Here is a 23,082-nt window from a genome sequence, read left to right as displayed (position 1 = left end):
GAGCCTGCTGGGGGCAGGACAGTGGGCAGCCTGGGGTGCCTTGGGTCCCATCAGCAGGGTCATGGGAAACAGCCTCCAGGCTGCACAGTGGTGGACAGCAGTGCTGGCTTCCCCTGTACCTGCCCACCAGCCTTGGCCCTCCTAGGCCCTTAAGGGTCGTTTCCTGCTGCCCAGTGACCGTAGACCAGCCCTGGCCCAAGAAACCCTAAAAACTTCTCCTCCAACTATTTCTCCTGAAGAAGACAGAGTGCCAATGGACTACTACAGTGCAGGGCAATTGAGCAGAGATGGAGGTGAACTGGAGTCCCATGGGAGCAGGGAGGAGGGGCCAGGGAACCCTGGCCAGAAATAGGAAAGCAGTAATGGAAGCGAGGGCTCAGGAGAGGGAATGCCCATCTCAGAGCCTTTCAGGAACCTGGCATTGAATAAATGCCTCCTACAGAGGGAAGGATTCAGGGCAGATCACTTCTAGAAGGGGTCATGGCCTCTCCAGGTTCTGCATGGTCCACAGCATGTGTACAGTCCCCACAAGCTAGACTCCTTTCAGGCCTGGTGTGGAGGGAACCTCAGTGTGTGATGGAGGAGAGTCTTCCATGGGCTATGAACTTTTTAAAAACAACAACAACAACAAAAAAAAACAGCATGCATGAGATGTTGGGGGCTTAGGACAATATCTTACAACAGAACTGAAACATTAGTGGATAAACCTCAGGACAGGCAGGAAAAGAGCCGTAGCTCATCCACCATCAGCATTAGCAATGTAATTAGACACAATGGAAAATCAATGAAGTAAAGCCAATCAGCAGGATTCTGTTGTTGAGCCTCCAGTAAATGTCTTAAGTGTCCAATAAAGCCACATTGTTTTGATGATATGAATTTCTGTGTTGCTTTTCTGTTTGCTCAAAATCCTGAAATTCTTTGGAGAGTATTATCAATGTCATTATTCTTTGCCGGGGAGATGCTGAGCTGTCTTCCCTGAAGCAGTGTTCTCCCTGGGTTGTTTGAACCCCTGATTGTCACGTGCCTTCTGTCCTAAGCTGTCACCAAGGCCCAGACAAGCCCTGCCATGCATGTGTCTCTTTATTAATATATAGTACAGCAGGGAGCTGCCCCTCTCCCAGCCAGGCAGGGCCGCTTATCCCACACCCCCTGCCTTGCAAACACACTTAGTGTGGAGTATATTAGGAAGTTTAATTAGCAGAAAATAAATAAAGTAGGGATCCCAGCTTGAGCCTAGGCTGTCCCCTGCTGGGGTGGGACACGTCTGAACAGTGTTGATGAGAGTTTTATGAAGGACGCATCTCCTAGAAGAAAGGACATGGAGAGAAGTAAGTTTGATTCCCTCTCAGAAGAGCCTGAGTGCCCGGAAGTCCAAGCAAGAATCTTGAGATGTATCTGGGAGTGGGGATGCTTAGATCACAAGCACACTCCTGAACCCTGGCAATGGGGCAGAGCATGGAATGTACCCACTGGCTTAAGCTTGGAGCAGGACTTGACGTGGCTTCCTCCAAAAGAACCTGAGTTCTGTGGGAGGTGGATGAACATCTGAACAACTGAGGGCACTGCTGGGGATATGGAAGCTGGCAGGCAGCCCTTACTATTCGAGGTGCAATAGGGAGAGAGGATAACCAACGTTTAACAAACTCTATCAAATACTGGGTGCGTTGACATGTGCCGGCCCCAGGATGCTCTTAGAAACTCTATGAGGGGAGTGTAATTAGAGCACTGAGGCTCAGAGAGGTTAAGAAACTTGTATATTGTCACACAGCAAGCAAGAGTTTCAGGAAGCTAGATCTAACAGATTCCAAGGCCCATGTAATATTTCCATTAGGTATTTGTCCAAAAAACACTTTTCCTTCAAGGTAAGGAGTGGGAAGGCTACTCGTGTGGGGGCATGGTGTCCTGGCAGCCCACAGCTCAGTGCCAGACTGTGAGTGAGAAGACCAATGTGTGTCCCAACTCTGCCACTTCTGTCTGTGTGGCCTCAAGACCCTCACCTAGAAAGGTGGCTGAAGTATCACTCCAGGCCTGGTGTCCTGACTTCTTGAACAACTGTCTAAGGTGTGCAAGCCAGCACCTCCCCTTTTCTGCTCCCTAGTTAGATGGATTTAGCTAGACTATTGCTTTGTGAGAATAGAGGGATCCAAGAGCCTCATTCTCCATCTATATAACTCAAAGACTTTGTATAAGTCAGGGTGAGCTGGTTTCATCTTGAAAAACAATCACCCCAAACTCTCAGTGGCTGCAGACAGCTGGCTTGCTTGCTTTCCCCCGCCACATGTGTGCAGCCGGTCTGCTGGCAGCTGTGCTCTGAGACTCAGGTTGCTCCTGCAGACCCTCTGGAAATAGGCCATTCTCAGCTCTGGAGGGAGGAGTCCCTGAGTATTTCACCTGGACAATTAAATGCTCCAGCCTGGAAGAGACACGTTTCATGTCCATCCACCACTCATTGGCTAGAATAAGCCCATGGCTCCTTTCAACCATGAGGGGCAGGGAAGTCCCATCTCACCGGGGCCTGGAAGGCTGAGAGCCAAAAGTTGGGCGAACAGTACTCATGGCTATCACAGAGTGGAACCAGTTTCAAGGCTCTCAAACCATTTTTTGAGAGCAAGTGGAAGCCTAATCTCATTCCCTATTTTCTATCTTATTTACTTATATAAACCCAAACCTCTCTTTATTAAAACATCTCTCTCTATATATGTCTATTTTAAAAAGTCTCTCTATATATGTCTATGTGAGAAAAAAAAAATGTGTTACGTTCCTTTCAAAACCAACCCTGAGGCTCTAGAAGCACTAATGTTCTCCACCCACAGTTCCCCACCAGCCCCTGATCAGACCTGGTTCTAGGACGGGGGTGCTCACCTTGGCTTCCCTGTAGAATCACCTGGAAGCTTGTAAAAATCCCATGGATGCCAGGCCTCACCCCAGGCCAATTCTGTCAGAACCTCTGAGCTGGTGCCAGGCAGAAGCAATTGTGTGAAGCTCCCAGGAGATGCCTGGATGGGCCCAGGTTGAGTCTGCTGTTCCGGGTGAGCCCTGAAGCAGCTTCCAGCTCTGGGGCTGCCTCCTTCTTTCCCAGGTGAGGTCCCAGGAGAAGCCAGAGATGGGGGTTTGCCTTAACAAACCAGGAGCTGAGGAAGGTCGAAGAGAATACGGTGATTATCCTGACTCATGATTCCAGCTCCTTCCCAGTGGTGGGAGCTGGGAATGCCGTGGGAAGCAGGCGTGGGAGGGGTTCCCCGGGGGGATGGGTGTCCAGGTGGAGGGGTGCCCGGGGAGAGGGGTGCCCGGGTGTGCTGTCACTCAGTTCCAGGCCTGAGCTCAGCTGCTGAGGAAACAGGAAGTGCATCAGGAGCTGAGTGTGCTCAAGTCCCAGGTATTCACAATTCACAAGGACACATGCACACATTCACGCACGCATTTGCACATCCCCATAAGCATACACACAGACACACATACTCAGCTGGGCATCATGGCTCACACCTCCCATCCCAGCACTTTGGGAGGCCGAGGCAGGTGGATCACCTGAGGTCAGGAGTTTGAGACCAGCCTGGCCAACACAGTGAAACCCCATCTCTATAAAAAAAAAAAATACAAAAATTAGCCAGCTGTGGTGGCGGGTGCCTATAATCCCAGCTACTCAGGAGGCTGAGGCAGGAGAAGTTCTTGAACCTGGGAGGCAGAGGTTGCAGTGAGCCAAGATAGAGCCACTGTGCTCCAGCTTGGGTGACAGAGTGAGACTCTATCTCAAAAAGAAAGAAAGAAAGGAAGGGAGGGAGGGAGGAAGGAAGGAAGGGAGGGAGGGAGGGAGGGAGGGGCAGGCAGGCAGGGCAGGCAGGCAATCACTGAGACAATAAGTATTGCCAGGGAAGAAGGCTTTAACTGGGTGCTGCTGCCCAGGAGATAGAGTTCAGTTTCAAATCCATCTTCTGGACCCACTAAAATTAGGGGTTTATATAGCAGAGAAGAAATGTAACAGAAACTTGGGAGGGGTAAGGAAGCAGTCATGATGAATGGAGGGCCTGACGTCTCATTGTCTAGACAAGGTGATCTGGTGAGTTTCAGTTCTCTGATACTTTTGGAGAGGACTTGGGCTGCTTTCCTGAGGAAGCAACTCAGATAAAACAAATTTAACTTTCAAGCTTTAGGACCAGAAGGGTCAATTTCTATATTCATCAAAAACAAACAAACAAAATAACAACAACAACAAAAAAAAACTGTTTATGGGACTATTGGGTCGGTTTCATTCTTTTTTTTTCAGATTTTTCTTTCCATGAAAAAAATGTTTTTAAAAGAATCTCTTCCATAGAAAAGAAAGCAACTGGGGATCTTCTCTTGTTTGGCGAGGAGATAAGGGGCTGTGGCCCTCTCCTCCTGAGCAGCTTGTCTGGCAAATGTGCAGATGTTGGCCTCAGTTCCAAGGATGGCAACAAGAATGAACTAAGACATGACGTGTAAAGGGGCCAGGGCTACTCCCCACACTAGGTGCTCCAAAATATTATTACTTACCCCAGGTGCTGAACAGAGTAGGGGCTTTGTAACCTCATGTGGCCGACTCATTTCACTGGAAGCATTATTCTGAAAACAAGTTTGGAGACGATGGGAAAGTCTGACACACCCATGCTCACACACAGACGGTGGCAGCATCATCTGCTAAAATGCACAGCAGACATAATTTGGCTGGTTCCCTGTGGGCTTGCTGTCTGCGGGTTTGTTGTCTCTGGGTTGTTGTCTGTGGGTTTGTTCTCTGTGGGTTTGTTGTCTGCAGGTTTTTCATTGTGTGTTTGTTCTCTGCGTGTTTGTTGTCTGCGGGTTTGTTGTCTGTGGGTTTGTTGTCTGTGGGTTTGTTGTCTGCGGGTTTGTTGTCTGTGGGTTTGTTTTCTGTGGGTTTGTTGTCTGTGGGGTTGTTTGGTTTTTCTGTGGGTTTGTTGTCTGCGGGTTTTTTGTCTGTGGGTTTGTTGTCTCTGTGTTTGTTGTCTGTGGGTTTGTTTTCTGTGGGTTTTTGTCTGTGGGTTTTTGTCTGTGGGTTTGTTGTCTGCGGGTTTGTTGTCTGTGGGTTTGTTGTCTGCGGGTTTGTTGTCTGTGGGTTTGTTGTCTGTGGGTTTGTTCTCTGTGGGTTTGTTGTCTGCGGGTTTCTTGTCTCCGTGTTTGTTGTCTGCGGGTTTGTTGTCTGTGGGTTTGTTTTCTGTGGGTTTGCTCTCTGTGGATTTGTTCTCTGTGTTTCCTTTCCGCCCTGCTTTTCACAGGAGAATGCCAGGCCCTCTGTGGCTTGTTGCCTGGGAGGAGATTCAAGATGGCAGGCCAAAAACCTGAGGGCTCACCCTTTCCCTGTGTATAGTGGGGAGGTTGTGGTACTTGTCCCAGAGAGGGATGGGACAAGGGACCATTTCACTGAGGGGAGAGAAGAAGGGGTAGAGTTGTCCACAAGCCTAGGGTTGAACAGAGGCTCTTGAGGCAGGGAACTGAGAGGCTCATGGCTCTTGTTCTCAAGAAGATGACTGGGCCACCTGGGAGAGTGACTTTGGGTTTACCTAAATGGGCTGGGTCCTGGCTTTGAAATTCTTAGCCTCAGCAAAGATGCCAGTGCCCACATGATGGGACCACAAGGGCTTGGGTCTGGGCACCTAGACCCAAGCATCAGCTAAGGGTGACCTCAAGGCCCTGCCTGTGCACTGGCCTTGGGAAGTGGGGTGGGGTAAGAACCTCCAACCATGCCCAAGTCCCATATGACTTGATTTAAATAAATAAATGTGATGTTTTCCACAAAACTGAATTTGTGGATAAGATTCATACCAGCCACATGTATACACACATCTATTTATAGCAGCAACTGCTTTGGGTGTTTGTTTGTTTGTTTGTTTTTGGTGATTTGGTGTTTTTTTTGTTGTTGTTGTTGTTGTTTGTTTGGTTTTTTGTACTACCAGTTTCCAAATATTCCCTCTTCTTTGATGAAGAATGTGATCTATGGCGGGTGGAAGATGGCTCAACAGCCCGGCAGCAACACTCACACATTGAGTTTAGGGACCCACCCCTGTCCTGAGAGTTCAAGTTAAGACTTTGTCTTGCAACTGAACAATCTTGATCTCCCAATTATATGAAATCAATTTAAATGAATTAAACAAATTACAATGTCCCACTTGAGAATATCAGTTACCTGGGTAGTGGAGAAGAATTAGAAGTAAAGAAGTGCCTTCTAGGAAAGCAGATAGTAGTGACTCGGGGTGGAGGGAGAAGCTCCCATGGGAAAGGTGTGTCTGGAGGGCTCCCCACCTGGGAGGTCGCTGCAAAGGTGTCTACCTGATCAGTCTTATGGAGACCTGTTCACACTGCCCCCTGGTGGTCACTCCATCACCTTCCGAACACTCCAAAGTTGGGGAGGTGGCCCCAGGAAGCCCACTTCTCTCTCCCAGGCGGTTGGCAGCCTCTGCTGGAGCGGGCAGCAGGGAGGGGAAGCCCCGGGAGGCTGGAGACTCCCGAGGAAGGGAGGACAAGGAGCCTCAGGTGGAGGGAGGGGAGTCCTAGGAGCTGGCTGCTTGGCTTGGCAGAGGCTGCAGAGGAAGTGAGAGAGTATGTTAATAAGCACAGGAAGGTTCTCTGAGTTTCTCTGGCCATCCGTGGTGCAATGCTTTGCCTGAGTCCAGGCCCCCACTTACCGGGGCAAACTACTTCCGGCTCCTTGTGCAAAAGCAGTTCTTGGCCAGACGCTGGCTTGGCCTGTCCCGGGGTGGTGAGTGTGGGGCACAGATGGGTCTCTGCAGAGACCTCTCTGTTGGTGCCTCTTAGGCTCTGGGACCACACCCCCAGTCCATGTGTCCCACATTGTGCCCCTAAGCTGAGGCCTGGCAGGTGCTCCTGTCAGAACCAGCCTGAGTCTGGGCTCCAAGTGAACCCCAGTCAAAAGCTCCAGGATCCCATGAGTCCTCCTTTGGCTGGTTTTCTCCACACCCAGCCCCCACCACTAGCGCCACCCCCACTTCATGCTGCCTCTAAAATGATCTTCAAGGACGTCTGAATTGTGCATTTTATATCGAGTTCTTCTTGTCATTGTTTTCATAATATATTGCCAGATTTACTCATAATTAAAGAAGTTAAAACAATGAAATGATCTTTTTGTCTATCAGATTGATAAAGGTTAAAAATCACTGGCCGGGCGCTGTGGCTCACGCCTGTAATCCCAGCACTTTGGAAGGCTGAGGCAGGCAGATCACCTGACGTCAGGAGTTCGAGACCAGCCTGGCCAACATGGCGAAACCCCATCTCTTCTAAAAATACAAAAATTAGCCAGGTGTGGTGGCACACGCCTGTAGTCCCAGCTACTTGGGAGGCTGAAGCAGAAGAATTGCTTGAACCCAGGAGGTGGAGGTTGCAGTAAGCTGAGAACGCACCACTGCACTCCAGCCTGGGTGACAGAGTGAAATTCCACCTCAAAAAAAAAAAAATTAATATCAAATGGCAGCTGAGAAATCGACATGAGTTTCAAAATAATAATACCAGCATCATTATTAACAATAAAACTACCGAGTACCATTTAAGATTTCATGTGTTTTTCTTTGTCCTTAACTTATACTCTACTGGAGAATATATGATCAAAATACTGTGCTGTAGGGTCATTTGAAGGAAATTCATCTCTGTGTGATTTTGGAACTGACATGATAAACAGCTAGTTTCATCAGTTACTGTTTGTATTGTTTAGAGATCATTTTGTTTTATTTTTCTTTTTGATTTGCCTTTGTTTTTTGTTTGTGTATAAATTTAAGGGGTACAAGTGCAGGTGTGCAGTTTTGTCAAATGGATTGATTGCTTAGTGGTGATGTCTGGGCTTTGAGTGTAGTAGTGTACATTGTACTCATTAAATAATTTCTCATCCCTCACCTTCCTCCTACCCTCCTACTTTTTTTTTTTTTTTTGACAGAGTCTTGCTCTGTTGCCCAGGCTGGAGTGCAGTGGTGCAATCTCGGCTCATGATTCTCGTGCCTCAGCCTCCCAAATAGCTGGGATTACAGGCATGCACCACTATGCCCAGTTAATTTTTTTGTATTTTTAGTAGACATGGGGTTTCACCATGTTGGCCAGGCTGGTCTTGAACTCCTGACCTCAAGTGATCCACCCACTTTGGCCTCCCAAAGTACTGAGATTACAGGTGTCAGCCACCACGTCTGGCTAATTTGTTTGCATTTTTAGTAGAGAAGGGGTTTCACCATGTTGGCCAGGCTTGTCTCAAACTCCTGGCCTCAAATGGTCCTCCCGCCTCAGCCTCCCTTCCACAGTCCATGATTTTATATTCTGTACCCATGTGTACACATTATTTAGCTCCCACTTAAAAGTGAGAACATGTGGCATCTGACTTTCTGTTGCTGAATTATTTCACTTAGAATAATGGCCTCCAATTCTGTTCATGTTGCTGCAACAGACGTGATTTCATTCTTTTTTATGGCTGAGTAATATTTTTTAATGTAAAAATGTTGACATTTTCCAAAGTGAAAACTGTAAAACAAGATACATTTGGAGAATTCTAGAGTGTTTGCTTTATTCATGTTGTTTATGCGATAAAATATAAGCACATGGCATACATATGCATATTTACACACACATCTAAAAGATAACATATTATATATATTTTCCATACTTCTGAACAAGCGTCTCAAATCCATAACTAAGAATTAGATGAGAAAGGCAAGAACCCTTGTCTTAGAATTGACTTCATTGCACTATATAGCATCTCACACTGCGGTTCCAGGCCACAGGGTCCCTTGGGTAGGGGGAGACAAAGGGTGTGGCTGACAGCGAGACTCTAGGACTACCATTGCCACTTCCACCAGAGCAGCCACACTTCTGTTCCACATAGTTGGCATCCAAATTTGATCTGAAAAACAGTTTCCACTACTAAAAGAAAAATCCTACGAGAAAATGACCACAAGCCAACTATCCACCCAAACCTGCTGATCCTGGCCTCTGGGAGAGGCTGTTTGGAGACCACATATTTCGTATTAACTTTACCATGATGAGATTATCTTACTGTCTGGGGTTGTCCAAACTTGAGCTCCAAGAAAACCCCTGTGTGGAGGTGGGGGGAGGAAGAAGTCCTCCTCCATTCAACAGTAGAGCAAAGGACCTGACCAATAATTTTGTCCACATCTTTATTTGAGGGAATCCTTCATGCCCATTTTATGAAACGTCTTTAGCTCTGATTAAAGAGGCAAGAAAATACAAAGGAAAATACAAAGGAAGAGACTGTTAGAGTTTGAAGCAAACTGTCATTTTGCCTGAGTCTATAAAATTAGAAGTGCTTTCAAGATGAGGTATTGAATTAGCTCAATAACTGCAAGCTCCTGGTGGGCGCGGTGGCTCACACCTGTAATCCCAGCACTTTGGGAGGCTGAGGTGAGCAGATCACGAGGTCAGGAGATCGAGACCATCCTGGCTAACATGGTGAAACCCCATCTCTACTAAAAATACAAATAATTAGCCGGGCGTGGTGGCACGCGCCTGTAGTCCCAGCTACTTGGGAGGCTGAGGCAGGAGAATCACTTGAACTTGGGAGGCAGAGGCTGCAGTGAGCCGAGATCATGCCACTGCACTCCAGCCTGGGCAACAGAGACAGACTCCCTCTCAGAAAAAAAAAAAAAAAAGACCTGCAAGCTCCCGTGGAAGCTAGGTGTGCAGACTGACTTTCTTCTGCAATTTGCTATACCTTCCTTCTGCCACCTAGAAAAATCACTCTTAGTTGTGCAAATGGGAAGGCAACTGGGACAAATTCTATGCATACACAGACACACAACATGTAAGTCCAGGACTCCCTGGGTGTGTCATGACTATACCCCTGGTACCTGGCACAATGCCTGGCGTATAGCAGGTGCTCAGTGCGTATTTTTGAAATGGATAAATGAATGTAAACATTTCTCCCCATCTTAAGCCAAATGGGTAGGCTCATTACTATTAAAAGATTGCCACCCTCTGTCTCAGACCTATTGCAGAAGTGATGTCAAAGTAGCATTTTTATGGGTAGCATCTGCATTTCCCATATTTTATGGGTCAGCAGAGAGTTGTTCTGAGTATTTATTCTATGATGCTTGAAATCTGAAGTGTATCTGTGGGACTGGCACCGCTGTAAGAAAGCCCTTTATGAGGTCATCATCCCCCACTTGCCATCTCTCCCCAGATGCAGACGTGCAAGCTTTTAAAAACACTTGAGAAGCCACCATGCCTCGCTTTGCAAGCCCCCTTTTAAGAAACGTCATTATCAGAAGTCAACTTGATGGCATCAAGAGGAAGCAATGCCTCCAATATCTGAAAACCCTGAGAACACTGCAATATGATGGATTTAAGACCGTATATTTTGGGGAAACCAATATCCCAGAAAGTCTCGTAACTGGGGAAGATATCAGTGATGGATATTTCATACAAACCCCAACTTGGTGTATTGTGCACGCTGCAGATAGTCAAGGATGGGTGCCTTGGAAATACCGGATGTTCCTAAGAGACGAACTGTGTATCAAACAAGAAAACAGCCTCTTCTCTGAGTTCTGTGATGTGGTGAGGAAGGCCTATGGAAAGTGTGTCATCGTGGTCAAAGAGAGAAGGCAGCAGGAAGAGCAGAGGCCAAAGGAAGACAGAGAGGCTGAGGGCCAGTTCTATATCCCTACAGTCATTAGCTTAGCAAGCATTGCGTGTTGCCCAGAGGTGGCCAAGTCCTGTGGCCATGAACTACTCTTTCTGCCTTCCCCTTGTAATTATCTGAACCCTTTAGACTCAGCCTGGTCTTCTCTGAAATGGTTTATCATCAATAACAGAAACAAGTTTTGTTTGCAGTCCATTGACAGTGTCTATTCTTACCAATGTATACTTTTCAGCAATTTAATTAGCAAAGGAATTGAAAGGATAAACCCAAGCAAGTGGAGAACATTAACTAGCAAAGTACGGAGATGGGAAAACTACTATCTTGGGAAATTTTCTTAAGGGCGATTCCTCCAACAAGCAGTGAGGCTGCTACATGTCTGGTCTTTACCATGAACTCTGTTGAGATGGATTCCACACCACTGCAGCCAAAGATACTTCAACAGCGACCTCACAGGGGTGCTGCGAGAACTGAGTTGCTCCTAAGGATGTTGGCAAAGCGCTTTGAGTTTGCTAGAAGTTTCATTAAAATTTGTTGGTAAGTTAGGGGTCTCGACTCTTATCTTGTGAAGGCACTTTGAGGGCTTTTTCAAGGGGAGGACTAGGTCTAACCCAGCCCAAAGGTGGATGGCAGTAAGCAGGTGTGAGCGGGCTGCAAGGTTGTGTGGTCAAAATTTAGGTCTGAGAAAAAAAGAGAACCAGTATGCAGTCATCCCCCCAAAAGCCCAAATTAAATAGTGTGCCAACCAGTTTCCGCCCACCAAAGTAATCCACAGGGATCCAGCTTGCCATGGGCGAGATATTGTCCAGATGGCCACCAAGCAAGACTCCCTCCTCCCGATTGTCCTTCCTTCCTTGTCAGCAAAGTGGTGGAGGATGAGTGAGAGGCAGCCGCAGAGGGGAAACTCCATCCGGACCCTCCAAGGGGAGTAGGTGGTCCCAGTTAGGACCTGGAAAGTTATGACAGTGGTGGGTTCAAGTGGGCTATGGTGGGCAAAGGGGTGGCACGCATGGGGGTCTGCAGAGACCACTTATCCAGCCAATCTCCCCACCAACTCCAGGAATCCCAGCAGGTCATTAGACTGTGCCGTGGATTTTCATCTCGAGACCCTGTAGCTGAGCCACTTGCAGCTGGGACAACACCTCCCTATTTAGGTTTGGGGCTGCTGCCAATGTCCGTTGTAAGAATTTGTGGTTGTCTTTTTCATTTTTATAGAAAAAGGCTTGACCCCTATTAAACATATCATCAAATTCACTGTTGGTTATATATATTCAGACAGTCATTTTAGAGGTAATCATTCTGAGGTGTGTAAAAAGAATAATTTATGGCTGGGCACAATGGCTCACACTTGTAATCCCAGCACTTTGGGAGGCCGAGGCAGGAGGACTGCTTGAGGTCACGAGTTCAAGACCAGCCTGGGCAACATAGCAAGCCCTCATCTCTACAAAAATATTTAAAAGTAGCTGGGCTGAGTGGCATACATCTATAGTCCTGGCTACTTGGGAGGCTGAGGGAGGAGGGCCACTTGAGCCAGAAGTTTGAGACTACAGTGAGCTATGGTTGTCCACTGCACTCCAGCCTGGGTGACAAGGTGAAACCCTTTCTCTAAAAGAAAAAAAGAAAAAAAACTTGTAAACTTAAATGGGATGTTGATAGACGTGGGGGGTGGGGTGGGGCACCCAGTCAATTCACTCAATTCTGCATGAATCTAAACCATGGCTCTAAAAAATAAGGTCTTTGAAAAAAAACAATTTATGAACATTTCTGGACTGGGCACAGTGGCTTATGCCTGTAATTCCAGCAATTTGGGAGGCCAAGGTGAAAGGATTGCTTGAACTCAGAAGTTCGAGGCCAGCAACATGGCGAAACCTCGCCTCTACAAAAAATACCAAAATTCGCTGGGCATGGTGGCGCAAACCTATGTTCCCAGCTGCTCGGGAGACTGAGGTGGGAGAATCACTTGAGCCCTGGGAGGCGGAGGTTGCATTGAGCAGAGATTGCGCCATTGCACTCCCACCTGGGTAACAGAGTCAGACTCTGTCTCAAAAAGAAAAGAAAAGAGAGAAAGAAAGAAAAAATTTCTACCCAGAATTTCCTGACAGCCAAGTGCAGAAAGCATCCCATCGTTTGCTTGCCTTCTTTCCCTCCTGAATCTCCCTGTATTATTCAGAAAGACTTTGTCAGATGAAAGTGAATGTTCAGTGCTTTTCAGCAACTAAGTGGTGGACTTCTCAGCATTTTGTCGTGGTTACAAAGGGAATCCTGGTAACATTTTTCCTGGAGATTAATCACACCTCAAACAGCTGACCACTCAGAACTATAAAGTTTCCACTGTTGCAGGCCTCACTTGACAGACAACAGTGCTGTATTAGTTTGTCCTGGCTGTTGAAACAAATTACCACAGGCTTGGTGGCTTAAAACAACAGAAATTAAGCCAGATGTAGCGGCTGTGGTTGCAGCTGCTCAGGAGGCTGAGGCAGGAGGATTGCTTGAGCCTAGGAGTTTGAGGCTACAGTGAGCTCTGATCGCACCACTGCACGCCAGCCTGGGTGACAGAGTGAGACCCTGTCTCAAAAAGAAAGACAGAGGGAGAAGGGAGAAAGGAGGGGGGCGAAGGAGGAGAGGGAGGGGAGAGAGAGAGAGAGAGAAAGAAAGAATAAAGAAAGAGAGAAGGAAGGAAGGAAGGGAGGGAGGGAAGGGAGGGAGGAAGGGAGGAAGGAAGGAGGGAAGGAGGGGAGGGGAGGGGAGGGGGAGGGGGCAGAGGAGAGGGAGGGGGCAGGGGAGGGGGAGGGGAGGGGGGGCAGGGGAGGGAAAGGGAGGGGGAAGGGGAAGGGGGACGGGAAGGGAAAGAGGCCAGGCACCGTGGCTCAGTGGCTCATGCCTGTAATCTCAGCACTTTGGGAGCCCGAGGTTGGAGGAGCACTTGAGGTCAGGAGTTGGAGACCTGCCTGGCCAACATGGTGAAACTCCATCTCTACTAAAAATACAAAAATTAGTTGGGCGTGGTGGTGGGTGCCTGTAATCCCAGCTCTTGGGAGGCTGAGGAAGGAGAATCACTTGAACCTGGGAAGCAGAGGTTGTAGTGAACCAATATCACACCACCACATTCCTGCCCGGGCAACAGAGCAAGACTCCATCTCCAAAAAAACAAAAAAAAGAGAGAGAGAAAGAGAGAAAAGAAAAAGGATAGGACAGGACAGGACAGGACAGACAAGACAGCCAAAGGCAAGCTGTTGGCAGGGCAGCACTCTCTCCAGAGGCTCCAGGGAGGACCTGTTTCTTGACTCTTCCAGCTACTGGTAGCCACCTGCATTCCTGGGCTTGTGGCCACACCACTTTCTCATCCTGTGTCAAATCTCCCTCTGCCTCCCTCTTACAAGTACAGCTGAGATTGCATTTAGGGCCCACCTGAGTAATCTAAAACCATCTTCACATCTCAAAATCCTTAACTTGGTCACATAGGCAGACCTTTTTCCATCCAAAGCAACATTCACAGGTTCCAGGGAACAGGACCTTGATACCTTTGGTGGCCACTATTCAGCCAGCCACAGGTGCTAAAGGAAGTCTTGCTCTGCCAATAGAAACATTGCATTTCTCATTGGCAATTAACCTGGTGAAATAACTCCTATTGTGTAGTATATTTGTGAGGTCTTTTTCCCTCGGGATTTCATGTACGTTTAGGATTTAAGTTCTTTGAGAGCAAACCATGGTACTCAAAATTCCTTGGTCACTTCAATGTGCTGTCATTGTGCAGGCCCACGTGTGGGTGGCCTGAGTTTTGGGAGATGAGTGGGTTTTGCCCTACATTCCGTTTATTCCATGCCTCTGGGGTTCTGGAATAATAGGCACCAACAGCTACACATGCTGGGCACAGTGGCTCACTCCTGTAATCCCAGCAATTTGGGAGGCCGAGGTGGACGGATCATTTGAGGTAAGGAGTTCGAGACCAGCCTGACCAACATGGTGAAACCTGATCTCTACTAAAATACAAAAATTAGCCAGGCGTGATGGCAGGCACCTGTAATCTCAGCTACTCAGGGGGCTGAGGCAGGAGAATCACTTGAACCCTGGAGGTGGAGGTTGCAGTGAGCCGAGATCGTGCCACTGCACTCCAGCCTGGGTGACAGAGCAAGACTCCCTCACAAAAAAAAAAAAAAAAAAAAATGGATGTGAAAAACTGAGGCCCAGAGAGATTCAACCCAGAATTCGTGCTCAGAGCCATTTTTCATGCTGCCTTGCCACTAACGCATAGCTATTATAATTTAATTATCTTAATCCTGTCAGTTGTTTTACAGATGAGGAAACTGAGGCACTGGCAAGACACTAGGGCCAAGAGATTCTGAAGCCCATGCTCCTCACCACCGTGCTTAGCTCAGTTATTGAAGCTGAGCTTTTCCTTTTTCACCCCCATCATTTCTATGTCGCAAGGCTCACCTCTGACCTCAGATGAGACACCAGCCACGAAAATAGCCAACTCCCCTGGACACCAAAAAATTTTATTTCAACATAAAATTAAAGAGGAGACAGAATATCTTTTAAAGACACATTATTTTACAGCGATAAAAAAGGAATGTTTTTCGGTTATCAGCTAAAGCTAAACCAACAGGAGCTATTTTTGTTTGAAAACTAAAGCAATTTAATAAAACAGATTTAGAGTTCCATTCCTTTGAGGCCTTGTAAAAATTATTAGAAAAGAGGAAAGAGGGATCAAAAGGACTACCCTTTAATGTGCAATTTGGTTACATAAGATTGTATTCATAATTAAGAAATGTTGCTTTATACTAAACCTGAAAACTTCCCATAGAAAGTAACAGAAAGTTCACCAGGCTTTTGGAATTGGATGGACCTAGTTGGAATCTTGAGTTTCTAGCTTCGTAGCTATATGTTCTGAATAAGTTGCTTTACTTCCTTGAAGTTCAGTCAACTCCTTAATAAAATACAGTGGGACTTTAAAATCACATAACCTGCCCGGGCACAGTGGCTCACACCTGTAATCTCAACACTTTAGGAGGCCAAGGTGGGCGGATCACTTGAGGTTGGGAGTTCGAGACCAGCCTGGCCAACATGGCAAAAACCCATCTCTACTAAAAATACAAAAATTAGCCTGGCATGGTGGCACATGCCTGTAATCCCAGCTACTCAGGAATCTGAGACAGAAGAATCGCTTGAACCTGGGAGGTGGAGTTTGCAGTGAGCCGAGATCATGCCACTGCACTCCAGCCTGGGTGACAGAGCAAGACTCCATCTCAAAAAAAAAGAAAAAAAAAATCACATAATCTGAGCTAAGCCACTGCATTGTTTCTGGCACCCACTGAGTGAGTGGTCCATGGTAAGGTCGAAGCAAACATGTCCACAAGTAGACCTGCCATCACTGATCTCATTTCCTTTTCACTCTTTGAGAAAAACTTTTGTTCCTTTTTATCGCTGGCGTCTAATGAGGGTAGACACATCTAGAGATACTTTGATCAGAGGAAACTTTGTTCTCTGGCATTTCCTTTAAGACCATCTGCAATATCTGCAATTGGTTAGGGAATTAATAATAAGAGGTTTCCTCTGGTGGGGGTGGGACAGGACGGCTGGTGAGGACAGTCCACAGTTTCTTTGGGAGCAGCCATATTTAGAGCACTGTATTTAGTTAAGAGCGGGTGACCACACGCAGCAATGCAGGGCTGAGCCACGTATCGCTAGACATGTCCGCTAGAAGAGAGTTCCTGATGTTGGTGGCGCTATTCTCCTTCTGAGTGGTTGGCTGATGCGACATCCCAGCCTCTCTGGCCTTCCCCATCACTAACACCCACAGCCCCTCTCCCTCCCACGGATCAAGGTGGCTTCCAAGGTGGGGGTGTATTAGGAAATGGTGCTGCCCCTACAAGGACCTAAGAGGTAAATTAGCAGATGGGGTTCTTTGGCCATTGGCTCAATCCAATTGGGTTGGATGGAGCCCCTGCCTGGCCAACTGGTGGCTGAGTTGCCCACCCAGGCAGTATACACTCCTTCCATTTGTGATTGTCCTGCCACATGGAAACCATCGTTACATGCTTGACCTCATTCAGTTCAGACAAACACTATACAGTAGACAGGGCAGTGATCATTGAGCTCATTTCACAAAGGCCAGGCTAGGGTGGTGACCGACTCACCTAGCCATGTACCTAACAATAGTAACAGGAGGGTCAGGACCAGAATCCAAGTCTTCCTATCAGGAAGCCCTTGCACCCATCTCTAACTGGCTCCATGTGTCAGCTAAAACAGATGAACTACGAGTAGACCACAGAGATGCCAACAAAATAGAAGCTACCCCACCACCAACACCAAAAATAAGAAGTATCACGGTGTCAGTTCAGGGGTGAAATGATGGATCCATGGTCATTGAGAGCCCAGGATCCTATCTTTTTACTCCATTGTCCTAGATTTGGTTCAGGTCTCAAAGTCACCTCTTAGTCCAAAGTGGCTGCAGAACAAGCCATTGCATTCGTATTCCAGGCAGCCAAAAAGGAGAAAAGGAGGAAGAGGGGCCCATCCTGTCCCTTTTAAAGATCCTTCCAGGAAGTCCCACACTACACTTCCACTTAAATCTGATTGGCCAGACTTGGTTGCGAGAGAAGGTGGGAAATGTAGTCCTTTATTTTGAGTGACCATATGGCCAGGTAAAAGTCAGGGTTCTATTACTAGGGAGAAGGGGAGAAGGAACACTGAGGAAGGCAGCTAATGGTCTTGGCCATACTCCCTGCTCCCTTTCCTCTGGTGTTACCAGTCATCCACTCATCAAATACTGGAGCACCTTCTGTGTGCCTGGCTGGGTGTGTCAGGGCCAGGGGTACCAAGGAAAACAAGCCTGGACCCTCAAGGTCCAGGTCTGGTGTGGAGGTGGGGGCCACCTCCCACTCAGTGAGATGTTGGAGGTTTGCATAGTGAGAGCTCAGAGTCCAGGGCCTGGCGCTGAAGAGCTGTGGGCAGGGTTGCAGGAAGAGGTGAAACTGAAGTGGAGGACAGAAAGAAGAATGGGGATTTCACTACAGAGAGAAAAGGAGGAAAAGAGGAAGGCCCACCCAGGCAGAAGTGCAAGTGGACCAAGCCTACCACTGACCCAGCATTAAACAAAAATTATGGGAGGCTATTGTTTTGGACTGAGATCCTGCACTAGGCCCCAACAGACCAGACCAAACCAAACCAAAATGGAGTCACTCATGCTAAGAGCCCTATAATCAATCCAAAACTTTAATAAGGAAGCAGGTAGGTCCCCAAACAGATCAGTTTTTCCTGAAAACAGGAGCTTCCGGTCTACCTGAGTCAGCATGATTAGGAGGTCCTGAAGTAACCTGATGTTAACCAATCAGCTTCTTTTCTATTGTTCTGTTTCCTTGTCCCCACCTTACAAAGCCCACTGTTCTGCCATTGTCCTGTGGGAGCTCTTGCTCTGTTTTATAGAAGGGAGGCTGCCCCACTCATGAATCAAGAATAAAAGACAATGAGGTCTATGACGAAATTTGTAGTTTTGTCTGTTGACATTGGGCACAGGGTGTGTCTGTGAGTGACATGTGTGTGTGTGTCTGTGAAAGCCATCTGTGTGTTGAGTGGAGAGTAGGTCACAGGGTGGGAAATGCAAACAGAATGAACAGAAGAATGGAAGTGTAGATAGGAACAGGATGGAAAAAGATACAACAAGCAATGCTGGCCTCTGTCACCATCGCGTCACTGACGCTGATGTCTTGAAGATATTATGTCCCAGACTTCGAAGTACAAAAACTCTCGCTTTACTTTACTTGGCTCAGACTCGACAGCACAGCTGTGAAAAGTCCAGTCTCACAGTGAGACCACGAGGGCTGGTTCCTGTCTCTGCCTCCCACCAGCTGGGGGACCTTAGGCAGGGCCTCTCTGCCTCAGTTTCCTTATCTGCGAAAAGGGGACAATGATACCGTTACCCTCTGTGGAGGCAGCTGTGAGCTCTTGGGGAGTAAGGGCCGAAGGATTTGCTGCCGCGCGTGCACTGTCTCCTGCCCCTCCTCCCACCTCTCCCGCTGGCTCCTTCCCAGGCCGGGCTCTTGCTGCCTCCCCCTCTGCCCATCCTTTACAGTGTAGGTCTCAAAAGGAGGGTCAAGATTCGCCTGGGGATGTTCGTATCACAAATTTCTGGTCCTTCTCCTGTAGGTTCTGATGCAGTTGACCTGGAATCCAGCCCAGGAGTCTGCATTTTATTTTTATTTTTATTTTTTAGGTTTTTTGTTTGTTTGTTTGGTTTTGTTTTTTGACACAGAGTCTCACTTTTTTACCCAGGCTGGAGTGCAGTGGTGCGATGTCTGCTCACTGCAACCTCCGCCTCCCAGGTTCAAGTGATTCTCCTGCCTCTCAGCCTCCTGAGTAGCTGGGATTACAGGCACCCACCACCACGCCCAGCTAATTTTTGGTTTTCTTTTAGTAGACACAGGGTTTCACCATGTTGGCCAGGCTGATCTCAAACTCCTGACCTCAAGTCATCCTCCTGCCTCGGCCTCCCAAAGTTCTAGGATTACAGGCATGAGCCACCGTGCCAGGCCAGTGTCTGCATTTTAAATGGCCTCTCCTGCTTACTCATGTTTGAGAACCCATCCTCCCTTCTCTTCTCCTTCTAGACTCTCCACCGTCCATCCTCTGGCTTCACTCTGACACAGATGAGACCTGCGTGGGGGAGTTCCCTTACGGTGTGACGGTGCGTGTGTTTCCGGCAGTGGGGCAGGAGCTCTCCAACGTCAGGCCTGGGTCCCTGCCATCTCCGCCTGTGGGGCCTGGCACAGAGCAGGGCACTAAGCAAAGCTCCAGGAACATTTGTGTAATCAACGTGGGGTGAGGTGGAGAACTCTAAAGATCCAGGCATCTGGAAGTCTTCGGGAATGAGACACTGACAGCTACATTTCCCTATAGACAGAATTTGAAGAAAGCTTGGGCAGAGGCAACCCTTTTGAAAGAATCCCAGACTCTTTGAATTATTTGGTTTCTGAGATTCCTCACGTATGTCTGTCTTATGTATGTACTTGTTAAGCAGACTGCGTGAAACGGCTGAACCTCTTCTTCATGCCTGAGGTCATCACCATGAACATAACATCATCACGTGTGGCATCCCATGTGGGATGCTGTGGCTGCTGCAGTGTCTGGCGCATGAAGAGCACACGGTGAGTTCTCAAGTCTGCTTCTCAAAGACTGTCCCTCTTGCTCAAAGGTATTTCTGCTGCTGACAGCCTTTCTTCCTTTCTGTTTCTAATAACTTGTAAGCTTGAAAACCAAACAAATGTGTGAATGTGTGTAACAGATCAAGCAGGATGTGCATGAGGGACTCTGGGGCTCTCGGTGGGTGGAGAATGTGGATGTCGGCTTCTGGCCTTTGCAACGCATTTCAGGTCCTTTGTGTTTGTTCTGGGTCATGGTCCAGCGGGTTGTGGGATCTCTGTGGTCCAGGTGGGGTCCTGCTAGTGGGCTTTACCAGTCTCTACAACCAGCGGTGCATGCATCTAACCAATAATTTAACATCAAACTACACATCTGCCAACTTCATGTACCTAAGGAGTGGAATGATAGCAAGGACTCCGCCTTGAAAACCCCTAACCTCTGAGCCTTCAGAGAGACCGATTTGAATAAGAACTCCATCTCCTGCATGGCCTGCCTTACTGAAATTAAACTCTTTCTTTATTGAAACAAACAAACAAAAAAACCCAAAACATAAAAAACGAACAAAATCCCTTCAATTAGTGATTAATCATCTCCCCCTAGTGGTAGAAGGGTATATAGGAAAAGTAACCAAGCAAAAACAAAACTCCCAAATACTCTTCAGAAAAAACCCACACCCAGCCTGGACAGTACAGCGTGACCCTTGTCTCTGCTAAAAATAAACAAATTAGCAGGGCCTAGTCCCAGCTACTCGGGAGGCTGAGGTGGGAAGATCGCTTGAGCCCAGGAGTTCAAGGCTGCAATGAGCTATGATTGTACCATTGCACTCCAACCTGGGGGACACAGCACGTCCTCATCTCTAAAAAAACAAAAACAAAAACAAAAAACAGAAAAGCCATGGGCACCGTTGGGATGATAAGTGGTTTAATCCAGTCCTTATGTCATCTTCTACCTAATTTTCCAAGATGGCCAGATCTTCCACAAATTCCAAAGTGTAGCTTTAAATCCTAAAGCCTAGAAAAGCGCTTGTGTTTAGCACATGAGTGTCTACTGGTCAGCAGATCCCCCGCCTTGGACTTATGAGGCACACAGGTGGGTGGGCATGAGGGAGGAAGTGGTAGTAGGTCTGATGCCAGGCAAGGCAAGAGCAGGTGATGCCCTACATCTGCAGGGTGGGCAGCAGAGAGGCCAGGCCCCTGGGGCAGGAACATGGGCCAGGGTGGGTGGGGTAACCTGCCAGGGTGCAGGGAGGCCCTGACAAAGGGAGGATGGTAGGCCACGGGCCAGGGTCAGTTCTAGGCCCCATCTGAGCATGTCACGGAAGCGTGGGGATAGCAGAAACCCAAGGGCATCCCACCTCTGCTGTAGTCTTCCATTCATGTTCTAACAGGACCCCAGGCCGCAGCACGATTAGGCAGAATAAAGTCACCAGGGCTCCTGGCAAAGGCTGGAGAGGCCTCCTTCAGAGAGAATGAGGTCTGGGCTTACGTGAAAGTTCACTTCGACCGTGGTGAGCACTGCAGCTTATAGGGCCAGGGTCTGTCTGTCCTCAGAACTTTGTAAATTCTTTCCTGCTTTCTAAATTGTGCTGAACAGCATCCAGCAAGCACAGTGCAATTTAAGATGTCAACTCCCCTGACTCCCCACATGGAAAACGCAATGTTCGACACAAACTGGGCCAGGACGGGGAGACGTTTACTAACACACACTCCTGCAAGTTTCCCATGCAGCCGTCAGCAACCAGACCAAACACTCCGCCCTGCTTCCGGTGCCGGCTGCTGCTGCCTCACTCCCCATCCACTCTGGGGTCTTGTGAGAAGTGGGAGAGCATGAGCTCTTGTCACAGGGATCTGCGTGTGTTAGGTGCTGAGTAAAACATCTTCCCATCCTCCCTGCCCTCGGTTCCAGTGGTTCCTAGGGTGCCCTGCCCTTCATCTCTCATCAGCAAATCCCAAGGAGCAAACAGGTGAGGAGAGGACAAAACACACCCTAGGGCTCCCACGATTCCTCCCTGCGAGGACCCTCATGGTTAACACAGGAGTCAGCTTCCCTGGACGCACACAGCCTCCCTCCACCCTAACGATGAAAACACTCTAAAACACTCTCACAGGGGTGTAACACCTGTAGGAGGAAAAGACGAGAAAGGAGGGTACGGGAGGGCAGCCTATGAGGGGGTCTGGGGTCGGGGGTAGCTGGCCGAGGCACCCAGTGCTGGGGACCCCACTCCCACACAGATGTTTCTGCACCACGTTGTCCTCTGTGGAAGCCTCTCACCTGGGACCCCCCAGCTTGAGATGGTGGGGGAGGTGTAGGTTTACAAAAACCCTCCCTTTACAACATGGGGTGGAGGGTGCTGTGTAAGAGAAAGAGATAGAGATATACAATTTGACTTCTTCCAAAGGCCACGACACCTTTTTTTACAAAGGCATTTTATTTTAGTAAACAAAATACGGTTCTTTTATTTTTGTTGTTGTTTTTTTTCGAGATGGAGTCTTGCTCTGTCACCCAGGCTGGAGTGCAGCGGCACGATCTCGGCTCACTGCGACCTCCACCTCCTGGGTTCACGCCATTCTCCTGCCTCAGCCTCCCGAGTAGGTGGGACTACAGGCGCCTGCCACCACGCCTGGATAATTTTTTATATTTTTAGTAGAGACGGAGTTTCACCGTATTAGCCAGGATGGTCTTTTATTTTTTTTTATTTTTATTTTTTTTTTCAGACAGAGTCGCTCTGTTGCCCAGGCTGGAGTGCAGTGGCATGATCTAGGCTCACTGCAACCTCCACCTCCCAGGTTCAAGCAATTCTCCTGCCTCAGCCTCCCAAGTAGCTGGGATTACAGACGTGCGCCACTACACCCGGCTAATTTTTATATTTTTAGTAGAGACGGGGTTTTACCATGTTGGCCAGGCTGGTCTCAAACTCCCGACCTCAGGCGATCCACTCACCTCGGCCTCCCAAAGTGCTGGGATTTCAGGTAAGAGCCAGCATACCGGGCCAGTACTGGTTCTTTTAAAAATATATACAAATTCACACTATTTTAAGTGAAAGGTCTAGGTTGGGAGTTTATCCTCTGACAAATTATTCAATAATTAAGTCTTTTTTCTCTTTCTTCTCAGCTGGAGTCCACTCAAGCTGACATTTACATGGCAGAATCTAGAAGGGAAAACCAAAGGGATGAGTAGGAAGTGTTTGATAAGACTATACCTGATGTTTACTGCTCAGCATAAAGACCTATGCTCAGCCATTTAAACTTAACAAACTGACACAACTCAACTCTATTTATTAACGAATGTATTTTTAGCATCACAGTTTCCCTTCCATCTGAAACATCCCA

The 23,082-nt window shown here is 47.9% G+C and overlaps 2 protein-coding genes across 3 annotated transcripts in view; one reads left to right on the top strand and one right to left on the bottom strand.

The window, feature by feature from the left end:
- Window positions 1-1,148: 1,148 nt before the first annotated feature.
- The window catches only part of SMIM11A (small integral membrane protein 11A), a 35,500-nt gene continuing 13,566 nt past the window's right edge, over window positions 1,149-23,082 (bottom strand). The window contains exons 4-7 of one of the 2 annotated variants that reach the window (XR_004028590.1): window positions 22,694-22,901; window positions 6,298-6,548; window positions 2,863-3,131; window positions 1,149-1,304 (exon numbers count right to left, since the gene is read on the bottom strand). The gene's annotated coding sequence lies outside the window, so the exon portion shown is untranslated. Of the gene's footprint in view, window positions 1,305-2,862; window positions 3,132-6,297; window positions 6,549-22,499; window positions 22,902-23,082 lie in introns of those variants that run through there. The other variant, XM_012501771.2, reaches the window with a different exon arrangement.
- FAM243A (family with sequence similarity 243 member A) lies at window positions 10,201-11,267 on the top strand. The gene has a single exon (XM_004092309.3). The coding sequence runs from the start codon at window positions 10,201-10,203 to the stop codon at window positions 10,954-10,956; it is 756 nt and encodes a 251-aa protein (XP_004092357.2). The 3' UTR covers window positions 10,957-11,267.

Source organism: Nomascus leucogenys, chromosome 25, assembly GCF_006542625.1.
Source record: "Nomascus leucogenys isolate Asia chromosome 25, Asia_NLE_v1, whole genome shotgun sequence".
In the NCBI taxonomy this organism is placed as follows: Eukaryota; Metazoa; Chordata; class Mammalia; order Primates; family Hylobatidae; genus Nomascus; species Nomascus leucogenys.
Note: the sequence above shows the minus strand (reverse complement) of the source record. Positions and strands in the feature narration are given on the sequence as shown.